The sequence below is a fragment of the Fringilla coelebs genome (assembly GCF_963513975.1).
Source record: "Fringilla coelebs genome assembly, chromosome: 2".
Lineage (NCBI taxonomy): Eukaryota > Metazoa > Chordata > Aves > Passeriformes > Fringillidae > Fringilla > Fringilla coelebs.
This window is the reverse complement of record NC_140029.1, coordinates 88,890,850-88,915,040: the sequence shown is the minus strand read 5'-3', so window position 1 is coordinate 88,915,040 and position 24,191 is coordinate 88,890,850. Positions and strand designations below refer to the sequence as shown.

The 24,191-nt window shown below is 42.8% G+C and overlaps 1 protein-coding gene across 3 annotated transcripts in view; it reads right to left on the bottom strand.

Annotated features, from left to right (window-relative positions):
* The window catches only part of LOC311166730 (ephrin type-B receptor 5), a 66,309-nt gene that overhangs the window by 13,099 nt on the left and 29,019 nt on the right, over positions 1 to 24,191 (bottom strand). For all 3 annotated transcript variants that reach the window (XM_084226858.1, XM_084226860.1, XM_084226859.1), the window contains exons 3-6: positions 23,905 to 23,969; positions 20,659 to 21,355; positions 8,020 to 8,175; positions 6,677 to 7,015 (exon numbers count right to left, since the gene is read on the bottom strand). In XM_084226858.1, coding sequence (XP_084082984.1) covers positions 6,677 to 7,015; positions 8,020 to 8,175; positions 20,659 to 21,355; positions 23,905 to 23,969 — 1,257 coding nt within the window. The remainder of the gene's footprint in view (positions 1 to 6,676; positions 7,016 to 8,019; positions 8,176 to 20,658; positions 21,356 to 23,904; positions 23,970 to 24,191) is intronic.

The following is a 24,191-nucleotide window of genomic DNA, read 5'->3' as shown; positions in this document are numbered from 1 at the left end:
GATATATGTGTGCCTCTCTTTTAAAGACCTAAAAAAATATGAGACACTGGACAGGGAGCTCTTCCATCACTCAAATTAAAAGAGATAAAATGATTTCTCTTCTGAAAATTTCATACTAACATGGTATGAATACCAATACGAAGGTGATGTGCAAGGCAAACATAATTGTTGGTGGAGTAAGTACATATTTCCTGTCAGAGATGTATTACAAGGTTATTCTCTCAGTGCTAATACATTGGGAAATATAAGGTTCAAGATTTTATGTCTATAGACATTCAAAGTTCCATACCTCTGCTGCTACAGAAGTGCTAGGTGAGTATTTTCCCTTTTTTCCATGCCAACTTTTAAAAATGTCTATAACAGAACTTTGCAATCAAAACTTTCCTTTGTATACACAAATGTGTCCAGGTCTATATTGATTTGTCAGTTTTATTCTTTTCTTTTTACATGAGGTTTATAGACATAGACATGTTAGGTCCCTGTCTAATGGCAACTGAAATCACAGTGCCTGATTCAATCTAATCTGGGCAGCTGGACTAGATGATCATTGTAGGTTCATTTCCAACTATTCTGTTCTATTCTATTCTATTCTATTCTATTCTATTCTATTCTATTCTATTCACTGAGAGCAAAACACATGCTATGAGATCAGATCTTTAATTAAGACTGAAAAAGCAGTTTTCATTGTATGCAATTTAAATAACAGCAAATGTATGGTAAATTCTTGCCCACATAAACCCAGTTAAAGCTGTTAAGAAGTCCAAACTCCAGGTAAGTACAACTCCCAGATTCTATATTTTGTGGGTTGTCAGTTGCAGGACAAATTTTTTCCTGGCAGCAGACACGTGCCTGCAAGACTAAAAATCTATCTCAATCAACAGACTAAGTAAGTAAGGAATGTGAAGGAAATGCAGACTCAGGTAACAATACATGGCAACCCCCACTTCTGCAGAGCACAGCCAAGGGCCATTCTCAACAGACTGTGAGCATTCCTGGCATGTGACATTCAGCCCATAATACATTCCATGAAGAGACTTTGGGAGAGCCAGTGTGACACCTTTGTGGTTCTGCCTGAAGGAGTCCCGTGGGGTAACACCCTGGAGGGAAGAGTGGCTCAAAAAAGCTAGTTCATGTGCATTACTTCTTCCAGGTGCAAAAGCACTCCATCCCAACAAGCACAGATTCAGGCAAAAAATGCCAACAGGCCTTGCACGTCTGAACAAGGAGCTCCTACCTAAACTCAGACACAAAAAGGAAGTACACAGAGGGTGGAAGCACAGACAGGTAGCCTGAGAGGAACATGGAGGCACTGTCCAAACACGTAGACACATGGCTAGGAAAACCAGAGCCCACCTTACATCTGGCTCTGTAAGTCAAAAGCAAGGAGGGTTTCTCTAAGTACAGAGCTGGTTGAAGAAAGAGGGAAAATGTGGGTGGTGCAGGGTCCTGGTGACAGTGCAGGGGTCCTGGTGATCAGTCTTTACCAGCAAGTCTTGCCTTTAGGAACACCAGGTTGTGCAGACCTTGGGGAAGTCTGCAGCCAGGAAGATCTTCCTCACGCCAGATCGGATGACTGAGTATTTAGGCAAACTGCTCCATCCCATGGACCCTGATGGGATGCATCCTTTGGGCTGATCTCATTTTGAGGGCACTCCTGATATTCTTAGAATCATATTTGTGATTGTGAGAGGTGCCTGAGGACTAGTGGAAAACAAATGTCACTCCTCTCCTCAATAAGGGAAGGAAAGAGGATACAGGGATATGCAGGCAGCTAAGCCTCACCTTCATCCAAAGGTGTTGTTGAGTCTCCAACCTTGGCAATATTCAAAGGTGTTCGGGGTGTGGTCAGGGGCAATTTGCTTGAGGTGACCCTGATGAGCAGACAGGGTGGAGAATATGTCCTCCAGAGGTATATTCCAAGCTTAGCCATTTTCTGATTCTCAGGAGACACCCTCATTTAGCAGTACTGACTAGATATCCATGGAGTACAAGAGGAGTTGAGACACCTGGCTCGTGGGTCATCACTCTGCCAGCATTCAAATTAAATCCTGCCAAGACTGTGTGTTATATCTAGTTATTTATGTGTTTTCTTCCCATTCCATCTTGCCCCACAATCTTCTGAAGTTATATGGTTTGATCAACCTCAGCTAGGCCTCTAATGTTCACTAACGTGCCCCTACAGTCTGTCAGGGTTATTTCACTTTTGTTACCTCTTCAGGTATCCTATTCTCCTCATATTCCAAGCAGATGATGTGAAGACCCTAGCTTTGTTCATAAATTTGTTCTAGCTTCCCAAACATCATCTTCTAGGAACATCAGTCTGAATGCTGCATGGAAATTCCCTTCTTGATGTGTTTATTATCTTATCATTATTTTGAAAATGTCCTACATTTTCCCACACATTTCAATTTAGTTCTGGCTCGTTCTCTAAACACCCAAAATCCTTTAAAAGTATCTTGCATTGTCTTCTGTCATAACCTTGTACTTTTGCTCCCTATGGATGAAGAGTGCTTTAAAAAGGCAAATTAGTTATTTTAACTTCCCTTCCCTCTCTTATTATTAGTTTTTGTATATGCATTCCATTCATGCTTAATAAAAAGAAAAATAGCCTTTATGACACAAGGTGCCATGTTTTACTTTGTATTTTATACTTACACTTGCTCAAAAGATTTCTGACTTCATTTGAACAGGAAGTGAAACTTGAATTTTGAAAACAAGCACTTTCGTTCTCTGCTGATGCTGCAGAGATTGGGCATAGTAAAAAGGGAAACTGGAATAATTCCTTTTTGTGGAGTGACCATAGAAACCATTATTGCTTCCCAGTCACAGCTGGGCAAATCTATTAAAGATGGCTAAATTGACAAATGTCATTAATATCACTAAGGGAAAAATTAAAACTTTAAAGAGTATCTTTGTTGTTCCTATTGAAACAGAAAACAAAAAAGTTGAATTCTTTGGGAACTTTGGTGAGTGCTCAGTGTTGGCAATTAGATCATAAATAAGCAAACAGCTAAGGACTTTGAAAAACAATGCATTTCATTCAGAGGACAATGAACACTCACACTCCACTTGCTGTACCTGCTGGCTTTAGCCTGGCAAAACACAACAGCATGTAGCTTTTAACAACTCTCTTCTTATTTCTTTCTTGTTTTGAACTAGAAAATGCCTTGCCTTTGTCCCTGATTTTTTTGCCAACTAAGTCTACTGTACTCTTCTGGCTCTCTTTGGAAAAGCAAACATCTTCAAGCAATTCATCATTTCCCTTCACAATCTCATAATCATACTTGGCATTTAATTCCTTTCCCCTTCTCACACCATTTCATGCGAAAATCTTCTGTCAGGTCCTCTTAAACTTCCTGGCACTACCCAAAAGTGTCCTTGTCCCCATTCATCCTCTTACACAAGCCTTCAGACTGTCTAGCACTCATTTCTGCAGTGCTACAGATTTTTGGTATTGCCAGATCCCACTGCTCTGATTTCCACTGATGCAGAAGGCTGCTACATATATTTTCACAGGTACAAGGCAACCTGGTCAAATAACCTTTATCTTCACCTTTATCTCTGCTACCTCTCAGAATGTCTGGACTCAGCTAAAAACCCCAATACACTTGCTTTTAAAAGTCTGCATTGATTTGTTCCAACATTTAAATCTCTGCTGCCTTTCTTTTTTCCTCTTCTTTCTAGGAATGTAAGAACTGCCTGAACAAATAAGTTCAGTAGCATTTCTCTAGCAACAGACATTACTACATGCTTCAGTGAAATCTGCAGGGAAAAAGTGGTAGCTACAGGTAGTTACAGCTGTGCATAGAATAAATTTTTTCAGTCCTTTAAATGAAAACCTGACTTCTGTCCTTAGACATGAGAAGAAATATTTGTTTATACCCTGATAAGTACACTTGAATGTGTTAAAATAATGAATAAAAAATTAGTCAGTTTTATTTTTTGTGATAATATGGTAGGAGTTTAAGTTCTTTGCATTTTTGTGTGTCAGGTTCACACCTGTGAAAAAGCATAACTTCATTAGAATTACATAATTGCCTTTCATCATGTGGTTCCTGCTATCTGGAACACCCTTCCAACATCTCTCTATACTTCCTGACATTTATTTAGGTATTCACCCTCAGCACTTCAAACCTGAGCTGAAAGCAATTCCCTTCTCTTGTCTCATCTCTGCACAGTTCTTCCGGTGATTAGCATATCATATTTGCATTTCACACTATTACTATCCAAACAGGTTTCATTACTGCTATCCAAACAGGTCTCGTGTTTCAGGTTAAGTCTTACAGTAAAGGAGGTTTTTCCGTGACAGCCCTTCTAATTCTGATTTCAGGCACATGGTCACTGAAGAGTAGGAACATCATAATCAGTCTGCCACAGAAAAATGTCATTCTGTAACCAAAGGATCCTACCATGCTCTGAAGAAGGGCCAGAAGACCATGAGGGGTAAGCAAACTCTTAGAGGAACAGTGTATTGGAGACAAAGCTGAAGAGGGAATAGGTATCATGGGAAGAAGAAAAAGTAGGACTGTTTCCACACAGTCCTACTGCCTAAGATACCTCTATCAAAGGGGCAGGAGTATGTTTTGGACCAGCAATTTTCAAGAAGAGAGAGAACTCAGAGTGATGTATGAGTAAGCAGAATCTTCAGAAACTGCCAGGACTGGAGGGTCTTTTTTTGGATCATCTTTAATTCAGTGGAGAGAAAATTTTTGCTATGGCTCTTTTGGTTCTTTATCCTGACACTGTACCTTTTTTTTTTTGCTTTTCTTTTTTTTTGCACCCTTCATGTTTTCCTGTACCCTTCTTCTCTCAGCATATAAAATCCTGAAAGTTCTATCTCTGCTTGTGTAATAATAACAACATAAATAATAATAATTTTTACAATAACACAACATCAACCAGCAAGACTAAAGTGAAAAGCTGCTGAAGGGATCAAAAGGAGGGGGTATGGATGAGACAGGCCACGTGATGGAGGAAGCAGGGCCTTGTTCGTATGAGCTGTCAGTACAAATCGAGGGCAGCTCATCTCAAGCTCATTCCTAACAATCCCAAGGAAAAGCAAGGAAAGAAAAAACTATGACCAAACACAAAAAGAAGCCACTCACTTCACACTGATGTTTAAGGAAGTTGTTCTACCCTGAAACAGCTTTACTGCACAAGAGGGGCACCTTAGAGAGGAGTACCCAACACACCCAAGACACCCAGAGACACTATGAGACACCTGGAAGAGGAGTGGCCAGAAAATTCAAACAGAAGCAGAAGAAGGTAGATTGGGTGATTCCGGGAAGGAGGAGGAAGCAGCTGCTCAATTAAGTTATCTCTGATATAGATAAAGAAGGCTGAGATGAGAAACATGAAGAAAGAGAATTCTGTAGGATGTTAATAGAACACCCACCTTTCTCCAGGAGAAGCCAAAGGAACTGCCTGGAATTACCATACAAATTACCCAGCCACATTTTACTGTAAACAAAAACTGATCACCCACTTGCAGCCAGCCTCTTAAGGGGACCAGGGATTCTAGAGGTGCTTTGCTGCTTGATGTCTGTCAGGTAACATTTCAAAGGGAACAAACAGATCAACCCCCTGGCATCTATTAACAGCAGGAAATTAGTTGGGGGGTATATATATATTCCCTTTCTTTCCATATAATCGAAACAGAAATGATAAGATGTGATTTAACCAAGCCCATGATGCCACATCTGGTTTCACAGCACTTCTCTGGAGCTTTACCAAAGCCTTGTTTTGCAGGGGTTTCCACACTACACTCTGGAATCTCATACGGGATTTGTTTCAGTTTAACATTTACACAACTCTAAATGTTTGCAGACATTTTCTGTCACTCAGTTCAAAATGTTCCCCCTCTTTCTCCTCTTCATCACATTATTCCTTATTATATCCTCTTAAACAAGCTGTGTATAATTCCTCTCCGTATTAGCTTATACATGCTTGTGAAGAACAACATATGCCCAGTCTCTTAATGCTGACATTTAGCAGAACACTATGCCTGGATGTATGTGTCTCTCTCCAGCTCCAGTCCTTGTAAATTATATTTACAGGAAACAGAACTCCTCTGACTGCCCACACAACCCATTAGTATGTTAGTTTAGTCATACCCACGGTTTAGTTTCTAGTTACAAGGATCACGACATCTTTGAATATAACTGCACAACACATTTTAATATTTCTACCATGTAAAGAGCAAAAAAAAAAAAAAAAAAAAAGAAATTGTTTCTTATTATGAGGAAAATAAGATGATGAAATGGAGAAGAGTAGGGGATAGAGAAAATGAATAGCTTCTCTGGCAAACTGATGCTCACAAAATCCTCATCAAACACTAGCAGTGTCCCCTCTCTTGCACAATGAAACAATGTGCTTCGTCCGACCCACAGCACTACATCTCCCATTGGAATCTTCTCCAGGGCAGCTTCTTCCCCAACCATCACACCAGCTGCTAAACTTGAGTTTTTCTGCCAAGAAGCAAGAATGGAAAGCCCATTTAGATAAGGCAGAAATAAGAAGGGCAAAAGTGAAACTGTGGAACTAGCAGGGCAGGATAAAAAAAGGCACGCAACACAAGCAAAAAGAAAAAACTCCAGGATTCAAAAGGTAAAAGCAAATCAAATGAGAGAGAAAGAGAAGTAGAAACTTTGGGATTCGGACGCAGGGGTCTCCTCACCTGACTGGCTGGTGCTGACATTGATGGTGGCAAAGTGGGGCGCCTCTGAGCTCAGCTCAGTGACCAAGTTGACGGCCTGGATCTCGAAGGTGTAGTGCACGCGGGCCAGGAGGTTGGAGACCTGCACGCGGCTCTCGGTCAGCCCCACCTGGCGCGGCTCGAACTGCACGCTGTCCCCGCAGCGCACGCACGGCCCCGCCGCGCCCGCCGGGCACACCTTGCAGATCACGTTGAAGAAGACATCCTTGCGGCCGCCCAGGTCCTTCGGCAGGCGCCAGGTCAGCAGCACGTTGGAGCCAATGATTTCGTAGCTGAGGTCACGAGGAGCAGAGGGGATGCCTAGACAGCAGAATGAAGGATCAAAATCCCAGGAAAGAATGGGAGAGAGGTGAGGGAAGCAGGAGGTAAAGCGAAGAGAAAAGAATAGAAGAACAAGTTGCTTCTTCTTCTCATTCTTACTCTTCAGCAGTTCTTTCTTTGAGCAAGGCTAAGAAAAACATACTCTGCTACATCAAGCACACACATTAACAAAGGAACAACTGTATTAGCACATTTTAGACAAACAAAATTACAAAGAAGAGTCTTTGTTTCAAGGGTGTGACTTTTTAATTTCCCAAAAAGAACAGCCATTGTTTAGGGAAGTGCCAATCCCTTGAAATTTTAAACTTTACACAAGCTTAGTATAGATTTATCTCTGCTGAGACCTGTAATTCTCTCCCTTGGCACCCAATATCTCTGAACTTTCTCAGACTTCAGTTAACCTGTCGCATTTGTTCCAGGAACTGGACACCAGTTTTGCCTGCAATTATTCCTGGTGCCAGCCACATTCCTCAATGGTATCAGAGGTAAACTCTGACAGCTGAAAAACTGCCCATTCTGTGCATCCAGCTCTTCCCTTGATGACAGAGACAGTGAAGAGAAGGAGGAAAATGCAGAGGGTGAGAAGAAGGCATGGGGATGAGAATGGGACAAGACACTGCAGCTAAAAAGCGAAAAGTTCAGAAAGGTAGAAGTAGGCAGCAGAATTGCACTGCTAAACCTGGGCACAGACACAAAGCAAGACTGGAAGGGGAGGGACAGAGAGGCTGAGCTCAGTAACAGGCAGGGGGAAGGGAAACATTATTTACAGAACATTTCCCTCTGAAGGCTGTAATGAAACCCAAGAATCATCATTCTCACCATCAGTCTGTAGTCAGGTGCAGGAGCAAAGGGAACTTTTGGGTTATTTCAAAGGTCTTGAGAACAGGGAAATTGCAAGCCCCCCCACCCCCAAATCATTTGGACACATTCTCTCTCATTAACTTCCCTTCTTTGATATTCAGACATTTCATCCAAACACTTACCAGTGCAGGGAGCATCAGAATTGTCCGAAGCAGATCGGTAGTACCGGTTCTGACACACACATTCCCGGGAACCCGGCAGTGGAGCGTGGCTATGGGCAGGGCACAGATGGCAGGGGTCATCTCCCACAGATACTTTAAAGAAACCAGGGGCACAGGCTAAGAGGAGGAAAATAAGAGAGGCAAAAGCAGGAAAATCATTAATTCAGATTTCAGAAACACTGTCATCTCATTACATTTAACTTGTGCTGCTGCTGGTGGGAGAAGTTACTGCATGGAGCTTCTTGTTTTGGTTCTTTATGGAGCATATTTTGTCAAAGTTGCCATTTCAAAACAGTTCATTTTATTCTATATGTAAGTGCTTAAATTGATTCACTGGCAGATGAAAGAGAACCAGTCCTGAGACAGCTTTGGCCACCTTGAATAATTGTCTTCTCATTATTCACTCAAAGAACTTTTAAATTGGAGAAGCCAAGGAGCCCAGTCAAGTGATTTGTCTTGAAATATCAAACAGTTACCCACACCTCCTTCCCCCCACCCAACACAGCCACAAAATTGGATTTTTTATGCTGCCTACAACAGTTTCATTGCTTAAAGTAATATACACTACCATTGCTGATTTTGCATTAAAACTAAGAGCAGACACTAAGACTGGCAGTCCTATTTTTTCCTGTAGGTCTGAAAACTTCCCAGTAATGGATAAAAGTATGTTAATTAGTCAAATTTAATCTGCAAATGCATAAGAACATGTATATGCAACATGCCGAAACAAAGACGGAAATACATCCTACAGGGAAAGAAAATGAAAAATGAAAAAATAATTTATTAACAATATGGCAGTACAGCACATTCTAGGTTTGGCAAAGATGCCTAATAGGAGGTGCCTGGACCTTATATAGAAGTGCTAGGATACAGCTTTAACTGCTTTTATGTACGTTTTCTAAAGCTGATTTTCTATACAAATAGATGCAGCTCTTTTAGATTTTATGGACTAACAAACTCGGGTGAAAGTTCATTTGCAGCTGACATTTGGTTCATTAATTTCACAATAAAGAGAATTTACAAGGAATGGGAAACTTTCAGGTAGACTCCAGATAAGCATCTGATATAAAAAGACATAAGGGGCACCCTCAAGAGCAGAACTATTCTACTGGTTACCATAAGCAGAATACTCCAGTGGATTGAGGATAGAAAAAAAATTACCTAAAAAAAGCAAAGCAAGTAAGAGAAGAATATTGTATAGAGGTGTTATATGAAATCAGAATCATATGTGTTCAATCCCCTTTGCAGCTACAGGCGCAGTCCAGAAATAACAGCCAATAACATCTGTGGAGTCCCATCAGGTTTGTGCCTCTTGTATGACTTCATCCTCTGTCAAAATTCTTCTTGGATGCACAGAGCGACCTCCACATGCACACAGATAATAAGAGTGGTAAGTCCTGGAACAGGCCAGACCATAAAGGGGACTTCAGTAACTCTGAATGATAGCTATTAGATAGGGGAACAATGTTTCTTTCCAGCGCTCAAAAAATGACCACTCAAAAAATTTACACTCAAAAAAATTACAACATTCAGGGTGTGATACATTGCCATTTGGAAAGGAAAGGGGAAGAAGAGACTGTAATTTTTCATGTGACGGATGATGGTTAAGAAAAGTGCAACTGCCTTTGCCTTCAGGCCTTTATCCAGCAGAAAATCAAATTATTCCCATACGGAGAGATACATCCATATGTTTGTATGGACAAGAAAGAGTATGTAAGATTTTATCCACTTCATAAACTATACACCTTTCACTCAATTTTAGGCTCTCTTAACAGCCACAGATGTAAAATATAATAGTCACACTTCTTGGTAAATGCATTTGCACTGAAACTACGAGCAGTATGAATGGGAAGTTCTCATCCAACACACTACAAAGTCATTCAACCAAAATTTCAGGGCTCACTTTTTCTTTATTTCAAGTTTGAGAATGCTGAACTTAACGTGAATGGCTTTAGTTTCTTAAAAAAGTAATTTTATCTCATCTGTTTTTTCTTGCATCAAGCTCCTTCTTGAGCTTTTGTTGAGTCTTAGAACGAATGACACATTCATTCTACTTGTCAAAGCAGACCCTGTAGGATGGTTAATTTCTTTCATTCGGTATCACAGCCTGATATCAAGCAGGACACCTTGCTGCTAGTCACAATAATGAAAATGAACAGGTAATGGTAATGTCTGCCATGCATGTGACGCTAAAGGGAAATCTCTAGAGGGTACAGACTTTACCCCTGAAGTACAAAACCCTATTTACCCTACAAGGACAGGGCAAAAAAGATTTCAGGAAAATTCACTCTTAGCCCAATTGAAAATCATATGGAAAGCTAGCAAAGCTGTGAATGAAGATTTGTCTGGTGTTTAGTAAATAAATTTAATTTTAAAATAAACACGTATTAAAATAAATAAACATTGATTTTTACACAGTTCTTTAAAGCCTACTGGCAACTTGCTGTTGAGTCTGGGGATGCAGGGATGAGGTCTGCAGAGATGGCACACTGTTGATGAATTAGCCAAAGGTAGTGAGCATGAGTGCAGTACTGTAGGTTTTATGCAATGGAACAAAATGGAGCAGCACCACCTCAGTAAAAAACAGCAGTCTGTGTAAGTGAGAGCACCTCTATTGCTCAAAAGGCCATGCAAGATTTCATCCATGTTATGGGCAGTCACTCCAAGTGGCCATAAACATTCAAAAGCTGCTTGTAAAAACCAACCACACTAACACACAGAGCAAGAACACAAGCCTCTGGACAGGGACATGGTGTCAGCTAATGGATAACAACATTATCTGCTTATATCACTGATGCTGCAGGAACAACACTCTGGAACAGGTATGTGTAATAAACACCAGTGGTCAAATACTTACACCTGTTCTTAACTGCCTCACAAAATCTAATTTCACCATCCATGCAGTGTGCTTGGCATTATATGTCTGAACCATATGCAAAAGTAGGTTATTGCTGTCTCTCCAAGCACTGCCCAGGGTCCAATGCCTTTTGTCTTCTGACACTGAGCTGATTCCATGCTACCTAAGAGATCTCTTACTCACTGAGGCTGCATCTATTTTTGAGTGCAGTCCCTGAACTGTAAGAGTCACTCAATGAAGAATTGTTTATTTAGTTTCAAGAGTAATGACAGCATGAGAACAGGTGACTTTACAGTAAATTACAGGTATAAACAAGAAGAATATTTCCACCAACTACAGTAGCAGGCTTCTGAGAAAAAACTTCAAATAAGAGCAGTGGACCAAATAAAAAAAAATCCCCAACCCCCCCCCCCACAAAAAAAAACAAGAAAAAAAGGCAAAAAAACCCTTTAACCACATTTAAGAAGGAACCTGGCCTGTTTACCAAGTGATTTTGATACAGTTGCCATTGACATCTCTTCCTTACAACACCTCCAGGCCAAATATTCCCTGGTCCTTTATTTTACTTAAGCAGAGTGAAGCAGCCCCATAGGCCCATTAATAAGCACTCCCCTAGAGCTGAGTAAACTAAGAAATAAAACTTCACTGCAGCTGTTCCACCAATGAAACAAATTTCAGTAATATGCTCACATGTCCTATGTGCTGGACCAGAACAGACTGATGCACTGGCTACACCAGATGGCATTCGATGTTTACCTGTAAAAAACTGGATGGAGCTCAGAGCTGACAGCTGGAATTAGCCTCCCATTCAGAGGCACCGATCCACAAGAGGAACTACAACCACCCTACTATACTAGAGGAGGAACACAGCAGGGTGTAAGGGCTCCAGGAAGTTCCTGGAAAGGATCGGGAACTACTTCCTGACCCGAGCAATAGAGGAGGCAGAGAGGAGAGGTGTCCCCCTGGACGTGATGCTCACCAACAAGGAAGGGCTCACTGGTGATGTGAAGGCAGCTTTTGCTAGAGTGACCATGACATGGTAAAGATCCAGAGTGCAGTGAGCAGAGCAAAAAGCAAGCTCACAACACTGAACTCCAGGAGAGGCAGATGTGACCACTTGGGCATTCTGGAGGAGTCCCGTGGGATAACGCCCTGGAGTGAAGAGTGACTCAAAGAAACTAGCTCATGTGCAAGGATTACCTCTTCCAGGTGCAAAAGCACTCCATCCCAACAAGCACAAATTCAGGCAAAAAAATGCCAACAGGCCTGCATGTCTGAACAGAGCTCCTAGAACAGAAAGGAAGTATGTGGAGGCAGAAGCATGGACAGGTAGCCTGAGAGGAACACAGAAGCATTGTCCAAACACGTAGACACATGGCTAGGAAAGCCAAAGTCTACCTGGAATCACATCTGGCACAGGATGTCAAAAGTGAGAAGGGTTTTTTTCAGAAAAGAAGTGGCTCAAGGAAGACTAGAGAAACTGTGGGTCGACTGCTGGGTGACACAGGACAAGTTCTTCACATCAGTCTTATCCAGCAAGACCAGCCTCTAGGAACTCTAGGGGTCCTGGACACCTCAGGGAATTCTGCAGCAAGGACGATGATCTTTGGCTTCTACTCACCTTTGGTGAGGGTAGACTCAGCACTAAACTGTGTTGAGTTTTAGGCTCAACACTAAACCGTGCTGAGTTTTGGGCTCCTCAGTACACTAGAGACGTTAATGCATTGGAGAGAATTCAGCAGAGGGCCACAAAGATGATGAAAGGGATGGAGTATTTCCCACAGGAGGAGAGGCTGATAGAGATGCGACTGCTCAGCCTGGAGAGGAGAAGGCTTCCAGCAATTTCATGAATGAGCACAAATAATTGAAGGGAGGAAGTGAAGAGGAAAGAGACAGGCTCTTTTCAGTGTTTCTCAGTGACAGGTGAAGAGCACAAACCAAAACACAGCAGGTTCCCTCTGAACACAAGGAAGCAGTTTTTTACCATGAGGGTGACCAAGCACTGAAGCAGATTACCCAGAGGGGTTGTAGAGTCTCCTTCCTTAGAGAAATTAAAAAATAGTCTGGACCTGCTGCTGGGCTACTTGCTAGAGGTGACCCTGCTTGTGTAGGGAGGGGGTTAAGGTGTACTCCAGAGATCTCTTCCAAGTTCAGCTATTCTGTGTTTTCCCTTAAACAGAAGCCAATTAAAATGTGTGGATAGAGCCCTGTGGCCTTGGTTGCCTCACTGCCAGATCATTCATCACATACATGATTGTGGGTGGGTGGACAAGGAACAGTGAATGGAAAGTTCTTGACACTAGACGACATCTCATTTCAGATGTTCAGAAGTGAAATGAGAATAGGATTGTCAGGTTCCCTCCGAGGGAGGGGCCTGAGAAAAGACTTTAAACAAGACGGAAAAGTGTCAAGAAAAGCAATAAGGGAGGGATTCTCTCGCTCGGTTCCACTCCCATTACAGAAATTGCACCTGAAGAAATGTGGAGTGGAATACTGAGCAACTTAGGAGGGAAGATCTCTCCAAAGCGATTATTTTTTATTGTCTAGTGAAAAAAATAATTACTACATAAACCTATAATCTCACGTTGTTATTTCCAGGAGGGATGGCAGATATAGTGAAACAATCATGCTTTGAAACTCTCATTCTGCCCCTGGGTATTTCTATTTCCAGAAGAAAAACAGCAAAATGAAATCACATAGCATACTGCAAGCAAAGCAGATTTACAGTGATTAAACATGATTCACATCTCTCTCACCTTCCTAATAAAATATGGTTGGAAAAATAATATTATGGCCTAAATTTTGTTGTTGCTTATATTTTACATTTGTAATTTTGGCCAAAATGGCTGGACTGAATAAAGGAGACATTAACTGGCCTCAAGCAACAAGAAGCTAAAGAATGGCTTCCAAAGGCAGGCACTGCAGCTATCACAAACTTTCTGCTTCCAGCTGAACTCTGCCTCTGTATCCAGTCAGAGAGCTGCTTACATTCACAAGAACCTTTATCCCTTTCCAAAATTGTCTAAGATAGGCTGCCCACAGCACTCATGACTTCAGCCCACAGATAGCAATAATAATTGTTCCCAGGACATGGAGCTTTTCCTGGCATTGCCTCAGTCCAGTCACTATAAATAGTATATCGAAAGTCAAGTCAGGAGGAAAGAGAAAAAAATTCCCTGGCAATCTAAATAGGCAAAAGCCACTTCCTCTAATTCAAACACTTACAGTGAGCCTAGGGCTGTCTTCATACACACAGAGAGAATCCATCTCTCATTTGTTTCTGAATGATCTTACCTAGCATTCCCTTCCTACTGCAGATGATGGCATCAGGGCCACTTGCCGTGGTCCTACAGCCTCTGCAGATGACTGTGCTCTCTGGAGACAGTCGTAACAAATGTTCAGACTGCAGCAGGCCACTGCCACCAGGACTAGGATGTTTTCCTTTAGTGAACAATACCACTTCAGGACCATCCCAGAGAAAGCCTGAACAAGAGCGGCTTCTCCTGAAACACCTCCACTGTGCTCCTGCAGAACAACTTCACACAGAACAGGAACACCAGCTAAGCCACAGGCCACAGCGCAACTTACCATCCCCCAGCACCAGGACTTTCCAAGAAAACGCAGATCTAGCTCTGATTGATGCACAATATCGGATGCAGGGACAGAGGGTTGCAGAGCTAGCACCTCAGGGGGCAGAGCAAGCTGCCACTTCCCATCAAGTCAAGCCCGCTACGAAAGGAGAAGGCAGAGTCTGGAGTGCGCAAGCGCCTTTCCCTCCGCTTGTCTCAGTCATTTTTCGTATCTTGGCACAGCGTCAGAACGCCACAACAGTTCAGCTGGGCACAGCTCATCTCAGACACTGACCCAGTTTTCCTCAGCTCCCCCTACAACACTCGCCCCTGTGCTGCCTGTGTTTGCCTGACTGCTCGCTGGAGACAAGTTCCACCCGGGAGGCCAGAGGAGCAGCTTCTGACAGACTTCTAGCAATAACAAGTAGCAAAACCAGCAGAGAAAAGGGCTGGAATCATGGAGTGGCAGTAGGGAGAGGGGTAAAGAAAACGAAAATGAAGCGAGGACAGACCAAGAACCAAAGAGGCAGAGAAAGAGGCATTAAAAAGCTCACTTGGATAGTAGGGGCAGAGAGGAAATATTTGGAGAATTAAGCAAAATGCAGCAAGAGGAGAAGGACCAAGAAAGGCAGCTGGGAGCTTCACCAGAGCTTTAGGTACACCCAGCAGTCACTTTAGGGAATGTGATACAGGGGACACAGACTTTCTGTACGCAGATACGACTTGGAACTGAACTGAGACACAAGAAGACATTTAGAAGAGCATAAAATTGCTCTCTTCTTGACTGAGACAAGTGATCTGTTTCTTGTGTAGGAGTTCTGCTCCCAGGTGTACTGTGGGGCAGCAAGAATCAATACTAGAGGTGAGAGTATTGAAAATGAACAGTGTCAAAGCTGGAACTGGAGTTAACCTGGGAGGGATGAACGGACAGAGATGGTTTTGAGGCCAAGGGAAAACTGGATGTGCAGAGCTACAGAGGCCCTCAAATGAGAATGACTCTAGGTAAAGGGAGGGAGTTTGGCACTTAGAGGGCAGGATGATGGAAAGGAGTTAGCAACCGATAGTATTGTAGAATCGTGATGCAGACATTTAGACACTGCACTTCTCAAAATGCTAGAAAGACAGCACAATTAGCATGCAGAAAACACACTAGAAAATAAGAATTGTGTCTTTTAGATAAAAGACTTCTTTCCCCCTCCCCTTCCCATAAATATATCTATGGCTTGCTTATGGTGGTAGTAAATTCCTACTGGGCCAGGCTATTCCACAGCCACTGCTACTGTGCATCTTGCATCTTGTTCTGAATAAGGTGGAATCAGCCTGCAATAGAAGCCAGGCACAGTGATGCAGTGGGGCCTTGGGTTGATCTAGAGTTTCACAGTTACTACAACTGTTTGGGTGGGGAAGAGAGACTGGAAATGAAAGAAACATAAGAAGAGAAAAGTGTCTTTTGAGTCTTAAAGAGGAGCATCAAATCAACTGAGATAAAATAAATGAAGTGACTAAGAACTCTTTCCTACTTAACTGTTGATAGGAGATCAGTTGAGTAAGGGATTTTTTAGGTAAAAGAGGTGGAGCTGAAGCAATTACTGCCTAATTATATTTGGGAGAACTGCCAGGGAATGGGTTGTGTGAGGGAAAAAAAGGCAAAAACACAAGAGGAAAGATCTGGGCAGGGTAGGACAGAATATGAGTAGACAGCAAGCACTTGATACAGGAAAAGAAGCAAACTACTTGAAAAGCACCAAAATGTACGTGCAAGTAGCAGAAGGAGGCCCAAGAAGCTGACAATGGCAGCAGTAGGGAAGAAAAAAAAATTGAAAAAGGTAATCTAGATCAGGGCACCAAACATTGTTGCCAGCTGTGAGTTTACCTTGAAGTTAAAGCTCTTACCCAGGAGAGGCTAAGAGCCTGGGTTTGAAGCAGAGCAGGCTGTGGGGCGGGAGCTGATGGCTGTCATCAGCCACCTAATGGGAGGATATGAAGAAGGTGTAGGCACGAGGTGGCAGAACATGAGATAACAGACACAAGCTGTAATAACCTCTTACTACATCTTACTAAAATATTCTTCTACATAGGAAAAAGTAATTTCACCATGGGTGTTGTCAAATATTGGAACAGTTGCCCAGGGACATTGTGTAATCTTCATCTTCAGTAATAACTAAAACTAGAGTAGAACAGGCCTTGAGTGACCTAACCCAATTTGATCCTGCTTTGAGTGTGGGGTTGGAGCAGATGACTTTCACAAGTCCCTGCAACGTAAATTATCCTGTGGTTTTAAATGAAGCATCCTTTAAGTGATTAAAATTTAAGAAAAGCTTATTGTGCTCTTTTTTCCCTTTGCCACTAGTATACGCATATTTTTAGCAGACTATCAAATCTTTTAACATAAATCTTAACATCCTTTTAGCCTCACACACTGAAAAAGGTTTATCCAAGATGATGTGCAGGGGCATTTTTTAGTAACACAAAAATAATCATGCAATATTCTTCCCAAATGAGACCTCCAACAGCTCCGTGCACAGTTGCTTGCTCCTGTAGTTATCAGTAATACAGATGTGATTCCTTCTGCAATCAGAAGGGACTGCATATACCAAAGGACATGGGCAATTCTATGGAATCCTTACATCAACTACAGATGACAGGCAAACCTTTTGCTTGCTAAATACTCTTAGAAACAAACATCCAGAGAAAGAAGAGAGTAGAAGCAGCCATGTGGATGGCTAACCTTGGTAAACACCCAAATGCCCACCCTCTTAGTCTCCCTCCTCAGCAAGACATAGGGAGAAAATTAGGTGAGAAAGCTCGTGGGCAGAGGTAAAGAAGTTATAAAGACAGGGAGCTTGTTTACCAATTACTATCGCAGGCAAGACAGACTTGGCTTGGGGAAATTTAATTTATTGCTAATTAGCATAGATTTGGGTAATGAGAAAACAAAAACAAACATTAAACCAACACCTTTCCACCTCCCTCTCCCAAGCTCAGCTTAAAGCTTTTCACTCCGAACTTGTTCTTTCCTCCTCTTTCTGGCTAGTATTTTCTGTCTCTGGTTCAGTATGTTTGTACAGAGGTGCCACACACATGGCTAATCAGCTCAGCTCTGTCCAGAGCTCTGTCCTTCTGTATTTGGAAGTCAGCTTAGCACTTTATCGGGCAGTCATTCCTCTTCTCTTTTTTGTCTACACTGTCATTTAAAAATATTTTTTAAAATGTCCCAGTCATAAATTCTAAATATTATTTTCAAAAGCACCTGGTAATCTAAATCCTATATGATTTTGCATGGCAAGACACCCTGTGTGCAGACATCTACAGAAAGAAAAGGAACTAAGGTCCCAACCTTCTTTTTTCCTCTGTAAACTGCCATTCTCTTTTTTTGACTGTTCAGCATGACAAGTCTAATCAGATAAAGTGAAAAGTGAATCCCACACAGATTGCACCCCACATCACCCAAAAGACTTGCTAAAGGTTGCTGTTTCACTCTTCTATTTAGCTGCAGAAATCTGCCACATAGTAACACAGAGCAGGCAGTCTTATAAAAATAAGGAAAGAAAGTACCTTAAATCATGATAGGGGGCAGGGGGAAAAGAAGGGTTTTCTATCTCTCTGCTCAGAATGGCTCTTGGCAGATTTGTTGTTCTAAATAAAGAGATAACAGCTGGTCCAGGAAGGACTCCACAGGCTTGCATATGGTGAGGGGGAAGGCAATGCCCACACACTCTTCTACCAAAGTGTAAGGAAACTTGCTTCTCCTCCTTATCCTTGGTTGATTCTTCAGTCTTATTAAGAACACCTCTCTGCATAATCATCAGCAGAAATCTGCCCTTGAGCTATTGCTTTTGTTCTGTGTTTCATCTAGAACACCGTGGCTGCTCTGTATCAGGGTGGACATCTGCTCTTAGGAAAGGAGCACACAAGCACAGAGGAGATGGGCTGGAGAGGAATCCACGCAGAGGAACACCAAGCAAGGGGACACCAGCCGAATGTGGCTTCATTCAGACAGGACAGCAACATGTTGTTAGGAGGAGAAGAGATCGGCAAGGATGATCAAGCCAGAGGAGTTTACAAGAAACATGATGAGGAAAGAATACCCTTTAACATTATGATTCATATTTGATTGTCATTGGCTGCTCTAGGCTGCTCATGGAATCTCGGGAAGTAAATGACAGGAACTGACTTTTGTGGCTTGATAGACTGTCATTATTTCAGTTATTCCTTAGAATATTAACCATTTTCATCTGTCTCCAGCTTCTGTGACAATGAGGCTGCAAGGAAGTATCAGCTTTCACTGAATACTATGGAAAATAGAAGACTTCTTTTTTAAAAAATCCTTGTTTTTATTTGGAAAGCCAAATTTCTTTCCTTTTTTTTTTTTTTTTTTGACTGCTTAAGACTACTATCTGAAACTAAATTATTGACTGGTGGTTTATTTAGACTGTGAACTAGTCATGCTACTGATGGAGACAACAAATTTAGTGCCATACAGAGCTGCTCTATGTCAAATCTTACTGTCTCTGAAGCAGCACTAAATGAATGTAGTTACATTTTTCTCAGAATGAGCAGGATAAAAAGGCACACATATTTTAATTATTCTCAAAGTTTAAACAAATGAAAAGCACTTACCAATTTTAATTGCTTTTTAAGTATCCAGTACAATGACCTGTATTTTAATAAAGCTAATTTTTTGCATGACCCAAATCCCTTCATGAAGCAGGAATTTAAGGTAATATTGACAACATTAATTATTTGTTGCATTTGCACTCTGGTGTTAACCAGAGTATTTGTACGTTCCATGTCCAAGTTGAACTCTTGTTTGAATAAATCCAACTTTTAAATTTTGTCTGCAGCCAAAACTGTGTTCCACATGACATTTATTTTTTTAAAGTACTAAGTGTAGTGCAGCAACATTTTAGACTGCTGAGAGATTTTGAGTAGACGTGCATTAAAACATTTTGAGTAGATGTGCATTAAAACAAAGGAAGCACCAGAAGAACATCATACACAAACTATACAACCAACATAAGCAGTTTGCTCTAATGGACTGTCCTAACCTTAAGATGGGAACACAGTCATGACATCAGACTGGGTGCTCGGGCTTGGCCAGAATTTAGCCCAACACCACTTCTGGGTGACACGTGATGTACTTTACTTCCTCCTACAAACATATCACAGAAACACCACTGGCCCTGGGGCACAGAGTACATTATTGGTAATGATGATACCATTATAACTGCTTTTTCTAGTCAGGACAAGCTCAGAGCCACATTTTCCCTCTCCCATGACCAGGCTGCTGCCCTTTCCCTTTTTTTAATTTTATTACTATACACTAGCAAAAGGGCCCAAAATAACTAGGACAGAGAGTGTATTAGCTCTGGGCTCAGCTCTCCTTCATGTGGCATCTTCCTTCTAATGCTGCTGCCTCTTGGTAAAGAAGTGGAATTATGGTAGATCTGGCTAGTACAGCTCCTGCTAGTTCTGTGTAAGTACCTTCAGAGGCTGTCTCTGGTGGCAGCTGTAACTAAGGCCTGAGTGGAGTTTCCAACCATATTCTTAGCAGCAAGCAGTTGTGTCCTGGTTTTGGCCAGGACAAGGGCAATCTCTTGCATTAGCTGAGAGTGGGCATGGCTGTGGGGGTGTAACCAGGACCAGATGTTACTCTACACCATCTCTTATCATTGACAAGGGGTGGGGGAAGGCACTCACACTCTAAGGAAAAGGGCATTCCTTTCTGTTGGGAGAAAACCTTTTTGTGTTGGAAAGAACCAATCAGATCAGTATTTGTTTATGGTAATTTCCCATGTAAATCATCTGTCTTACACCTTTGGTTGTTATTACTGCTCATTTTATTATCTCAGTGCTGTTTCCAGTAAACTGCTCTTATCATAACTGATGATCTTTGCCTTTTGTGCTTCCAACTGGAGGGGGAGCAAGTGGCAGCAAGTGGTTTTAGTGGCAATACCAAACTGGAGAACACCATTCCTAAGCCATGACAAGTGGTCAATCCAACTCCAGTCTGAGGAGGTAAATGTGTTAAAAGAGGCTTCTACAAGGCGATCTCTGTGAGAAATTATTTACTCTCCCAGCTCTGTGAAATTTTGGCTAGGGCCAAATATTGCTGACACAGAGAACCACTGAAAAAAGGGCTGCCTAAGGGGAAGAGGAAAAAAGTTCTCTCACCTTGGCAGGCTCGTTCATCATCCACAGGCTGGTAGCCAGCCTTGCAGGTACATCGTCCGATGGCCACCATCCACTCCCCTTCCCCATTGCAGTGCAGCCGAACACTCGAGGAGCCCGTCGTGCTCGTCTCTTCAGCGTTGGGCACACACGTCCCCGGGGACTCCACCAGTGAGGTCCTCTCCCCGCCAGCAAACGTTTCAGGAAAGGAGGCAAACCCTTTCACCACAGCTGGGCACTTGTAGAAAAAGACTTGGACTGCCACCAAGGACATGCAGGCTCCCGAATCTTGGAAGGCCAGGTAGAAGCCATGCTTGGTGAGTGGCCCAAAGCTCCGTACTTTAACATTCATCTTGACCACCTTCCCAGTGCTGTCCACCTGGGAAAAGCTTTCATCAGCTGCAATAGTATCCACTTTGGTCCAGGGGCCCTCACGCCACTCTGGCATGTCCTGAGAGGCAATGTCAGCCTCCGACTGGTGGTAGTAGAGTGTGAAAGTCTCCTTGCAGGAAGAGGCCACGGTGCGCATGCTGGCGCAGTCCCGCACGGAGAAGCGCAGGCGGACGTGGACGCGGTGGGCGCCGCGCCGCTCTATGAAGTGAGTGCGCAGCCAGTTGTTCTGACCTGGTTCAGCCACGTTGCACACTTGGAAGGTTCGGATCAGGCGCTTCTTGTCATCCAGGACACTTACCTCATCCCACTACAATGGATACAGAGGAGAAAAAAGAAACAGTGATAAAAAAACGGATTCAGTATTCAACTGCACCAAAAATACAGGACAGGTCTTTGTCTTCCCCCTCTCCTTGACATGTCTATGACAAGATTTGAACTTGTTGATGGTATGTGCAGCAGAGCCTTCTAGACAGAGTATGGCCCTGTAAAGAAGAGCAGTCAAAGCTCTGAAGTAAGAATTGTTGTGACAGAAAACATAAATTATGCAAACGTGGTCACACGACATCAAGAATCTTAAAATGCGAGAGTCACACTTTCTTCCTTCCTATTTTCCCATCTCTTATCTCCAGAGACAAAACAAATGACACAAACAAACGAGACAGAGCAAAAGACACTGTTCTCTGGAGAACACAATAAAGCAGAAGTCCCTTCTACCTAGCTTTACCACAGTGAGAGCTGTGTTCTGACATCTCCTATGCATTTAAGCCACTCAGCATGGCCACTGCAAGGGCAGGTCCAGATATGATTTGTGGCTGCAGGAAGGCACAAGGGAGGGATAAGGAGGGGTGGAAGCAGGTTCCTATATAAAACTGTAAAAAAAAAAAAAACCCTCCTTACCCTCTCAACAAGCTTTACAGAATAGGTACAAGGCCCTGGGTATGACAGAGGACGTGCAAAGTGAGATAGAAGAGAAGGAACCTGCTCAAGCATTCTCATGAAGGTCTGACCAAACAACTTCTCACAATAAGATCTGCATTAAGACCATTTGCCAAGAAGAAACAAGTTTTGGTCACAGGGAGGTGACTCCTCCTGTGTGAAACAGAAGCACCCTTTTACTGATTGGAACATCTTTTCAGGCAAGTGCTGTCTCCCTGGGCCCTAGTTTAGCTATGGTCACCAGATGATGGAAGAGCTTAGTACAGCCTTCAGACTACTATCCACACCTGCTTTTTCACATGGGTACAAATAATGTTCCAACAAAAAGTGTGAAGTTGATCAAGAGAGTTTTCAGGGCCTGGTTGAAATGTTAAAAAAAACAGGAGCACAGGCAGTGTTGTTTTCAATTTTTTCAGTAGCAGTAAGGCACATTTGAAAGACAACAAATGATGCCAAGACATCAATACTGGCTTCAGGACTGGTGCCTCTGCCAAAATGCTTGGGTTTGTAACCACTGAAGAATCTCTGAGACATAGGGTGTGTTGGGACATGACAGGATCCTCTGTCCTGACGGAAGAAATGTATCTTTGTTCATAAACTGGAGGAACTGATTGAGAGATTTAATCTATAATTGATGAATGAAGGGCATACCACCAGGAGAGCTGAAGGTAAACCAAGGGCTGGCATGGCATAGACTTAGGACAGCAGCGCCAGCTGGGATCATGCATGCTGCTCCTGGGAGCATGGAGACCTCAGGAGCACAACTGAAATGTTTGTACACCATGGGAGCATTGAGCAATCGTTCATGGCACAAAACAAGAACAAGTGCCAGCTCCTGCACCTGGGATGGAGCAACTGCAGGCAGCAGTACAAAGAGTGACAGCAGTGTTGCAGAGCGCCCTGCAGGGAGGCCCTGGGGTGCTGGGGGCAGCAGCAGCTCAGTGAGAGTCAGCAGGGCGTGCCTGGGCAGCCCAGAGGGCAGGAACCGTGTCCTGGGGGCATCACCCACAGGCACAGCCGGGCAGAGGGGGGATCACCCGCTGTGCTCAGCGCTGCACGGCCTCACCTGGAGTGCTGGGAGCAGCTCTGGGCACCAACACTCCAGAGGGGTGAAGAGGGAAAGTCTCAGAATGTGTGCAGAAGGGGAAACAAAGTGGTGAAGGGGCTGGAAGGTGTGTCCTGAGAGGAGTGGCTGAGGGCTCTGGGTTTGTCCAGTTTGGAGAAAAGAGAGGCTGAGGGGTGACCCCCTTGCTCTGCAGCTGCCTGAGGAGGGAATTGGACAGGGAAGTGCTGATCCCTTCTCCCTCAGATCAATTATAAGATGCATGGGGATGGTTCAAATCAGGGGAAGCGCAGAATTGACATCAGGAAACATTTCTTTACCTAGAGCATGGTCAGACACTGGGACAGGCTTCCTAGAGAGGTGATCAATACCCCAAGCCTGTCAGTGCGCAAGAGACATTTGACAGTGCCCTTTATAACATGCTTCAACTTTTGGTCAGCCCTTAAGTGGTTAGGCAGCTGGACTAGGTGATTGTTGTAGGTACCTTCCAACTGAAATATTCTATTCTATTCTATTCTATTCTATTCTATTCTATTCTATTCTATTCTATTCTATTCTATTCTATTCTATTCTATCCTACTCTGTTCTGTTCTGTTCTATATATGTATGGAGGGGTGCCTGGAGAACTCTTTAGTATCTCTGGAGCAGAGGTGAAAGAATAGGGTAATGACATGGCAATAACATCCCACTCAGCACCCTTCTCTCTTAACAATCTGGCTTTGCAAAACACACTGTTCAAATTCTTCATATGTAAAAAATCTATAAACCAAGTCTCAGAGTTTCCCTTTCTTCATCAGATGCATGCATGTCTTCCCAGCAGACACAGAGTCAAGAAAAGGGACAAGGGAAATGCTTACCCCATCAGAAGGGTGTGCAGTCCAGCCAATCTCTGAGGTCTCTTGCGTTGTATCCAGAAGTATTTCTGTTTGTATTTAAAAAAATTAAATAAAAAAAAGTATTTTGTGCTATTCCAAGTCAGACTAAAATCTTATCTGTTCCTCTCAAGATTGTCCTGTAGAGGACTTCCATACACCAAAAATAAACATTCATGTTTTGAGACTAAATATGAAAGGTTATGTCCATACTAATAAATTAAGAAAGGCCAAGACAAAGGCAGAGGCACTGGGCACATAATCTGGGCAAA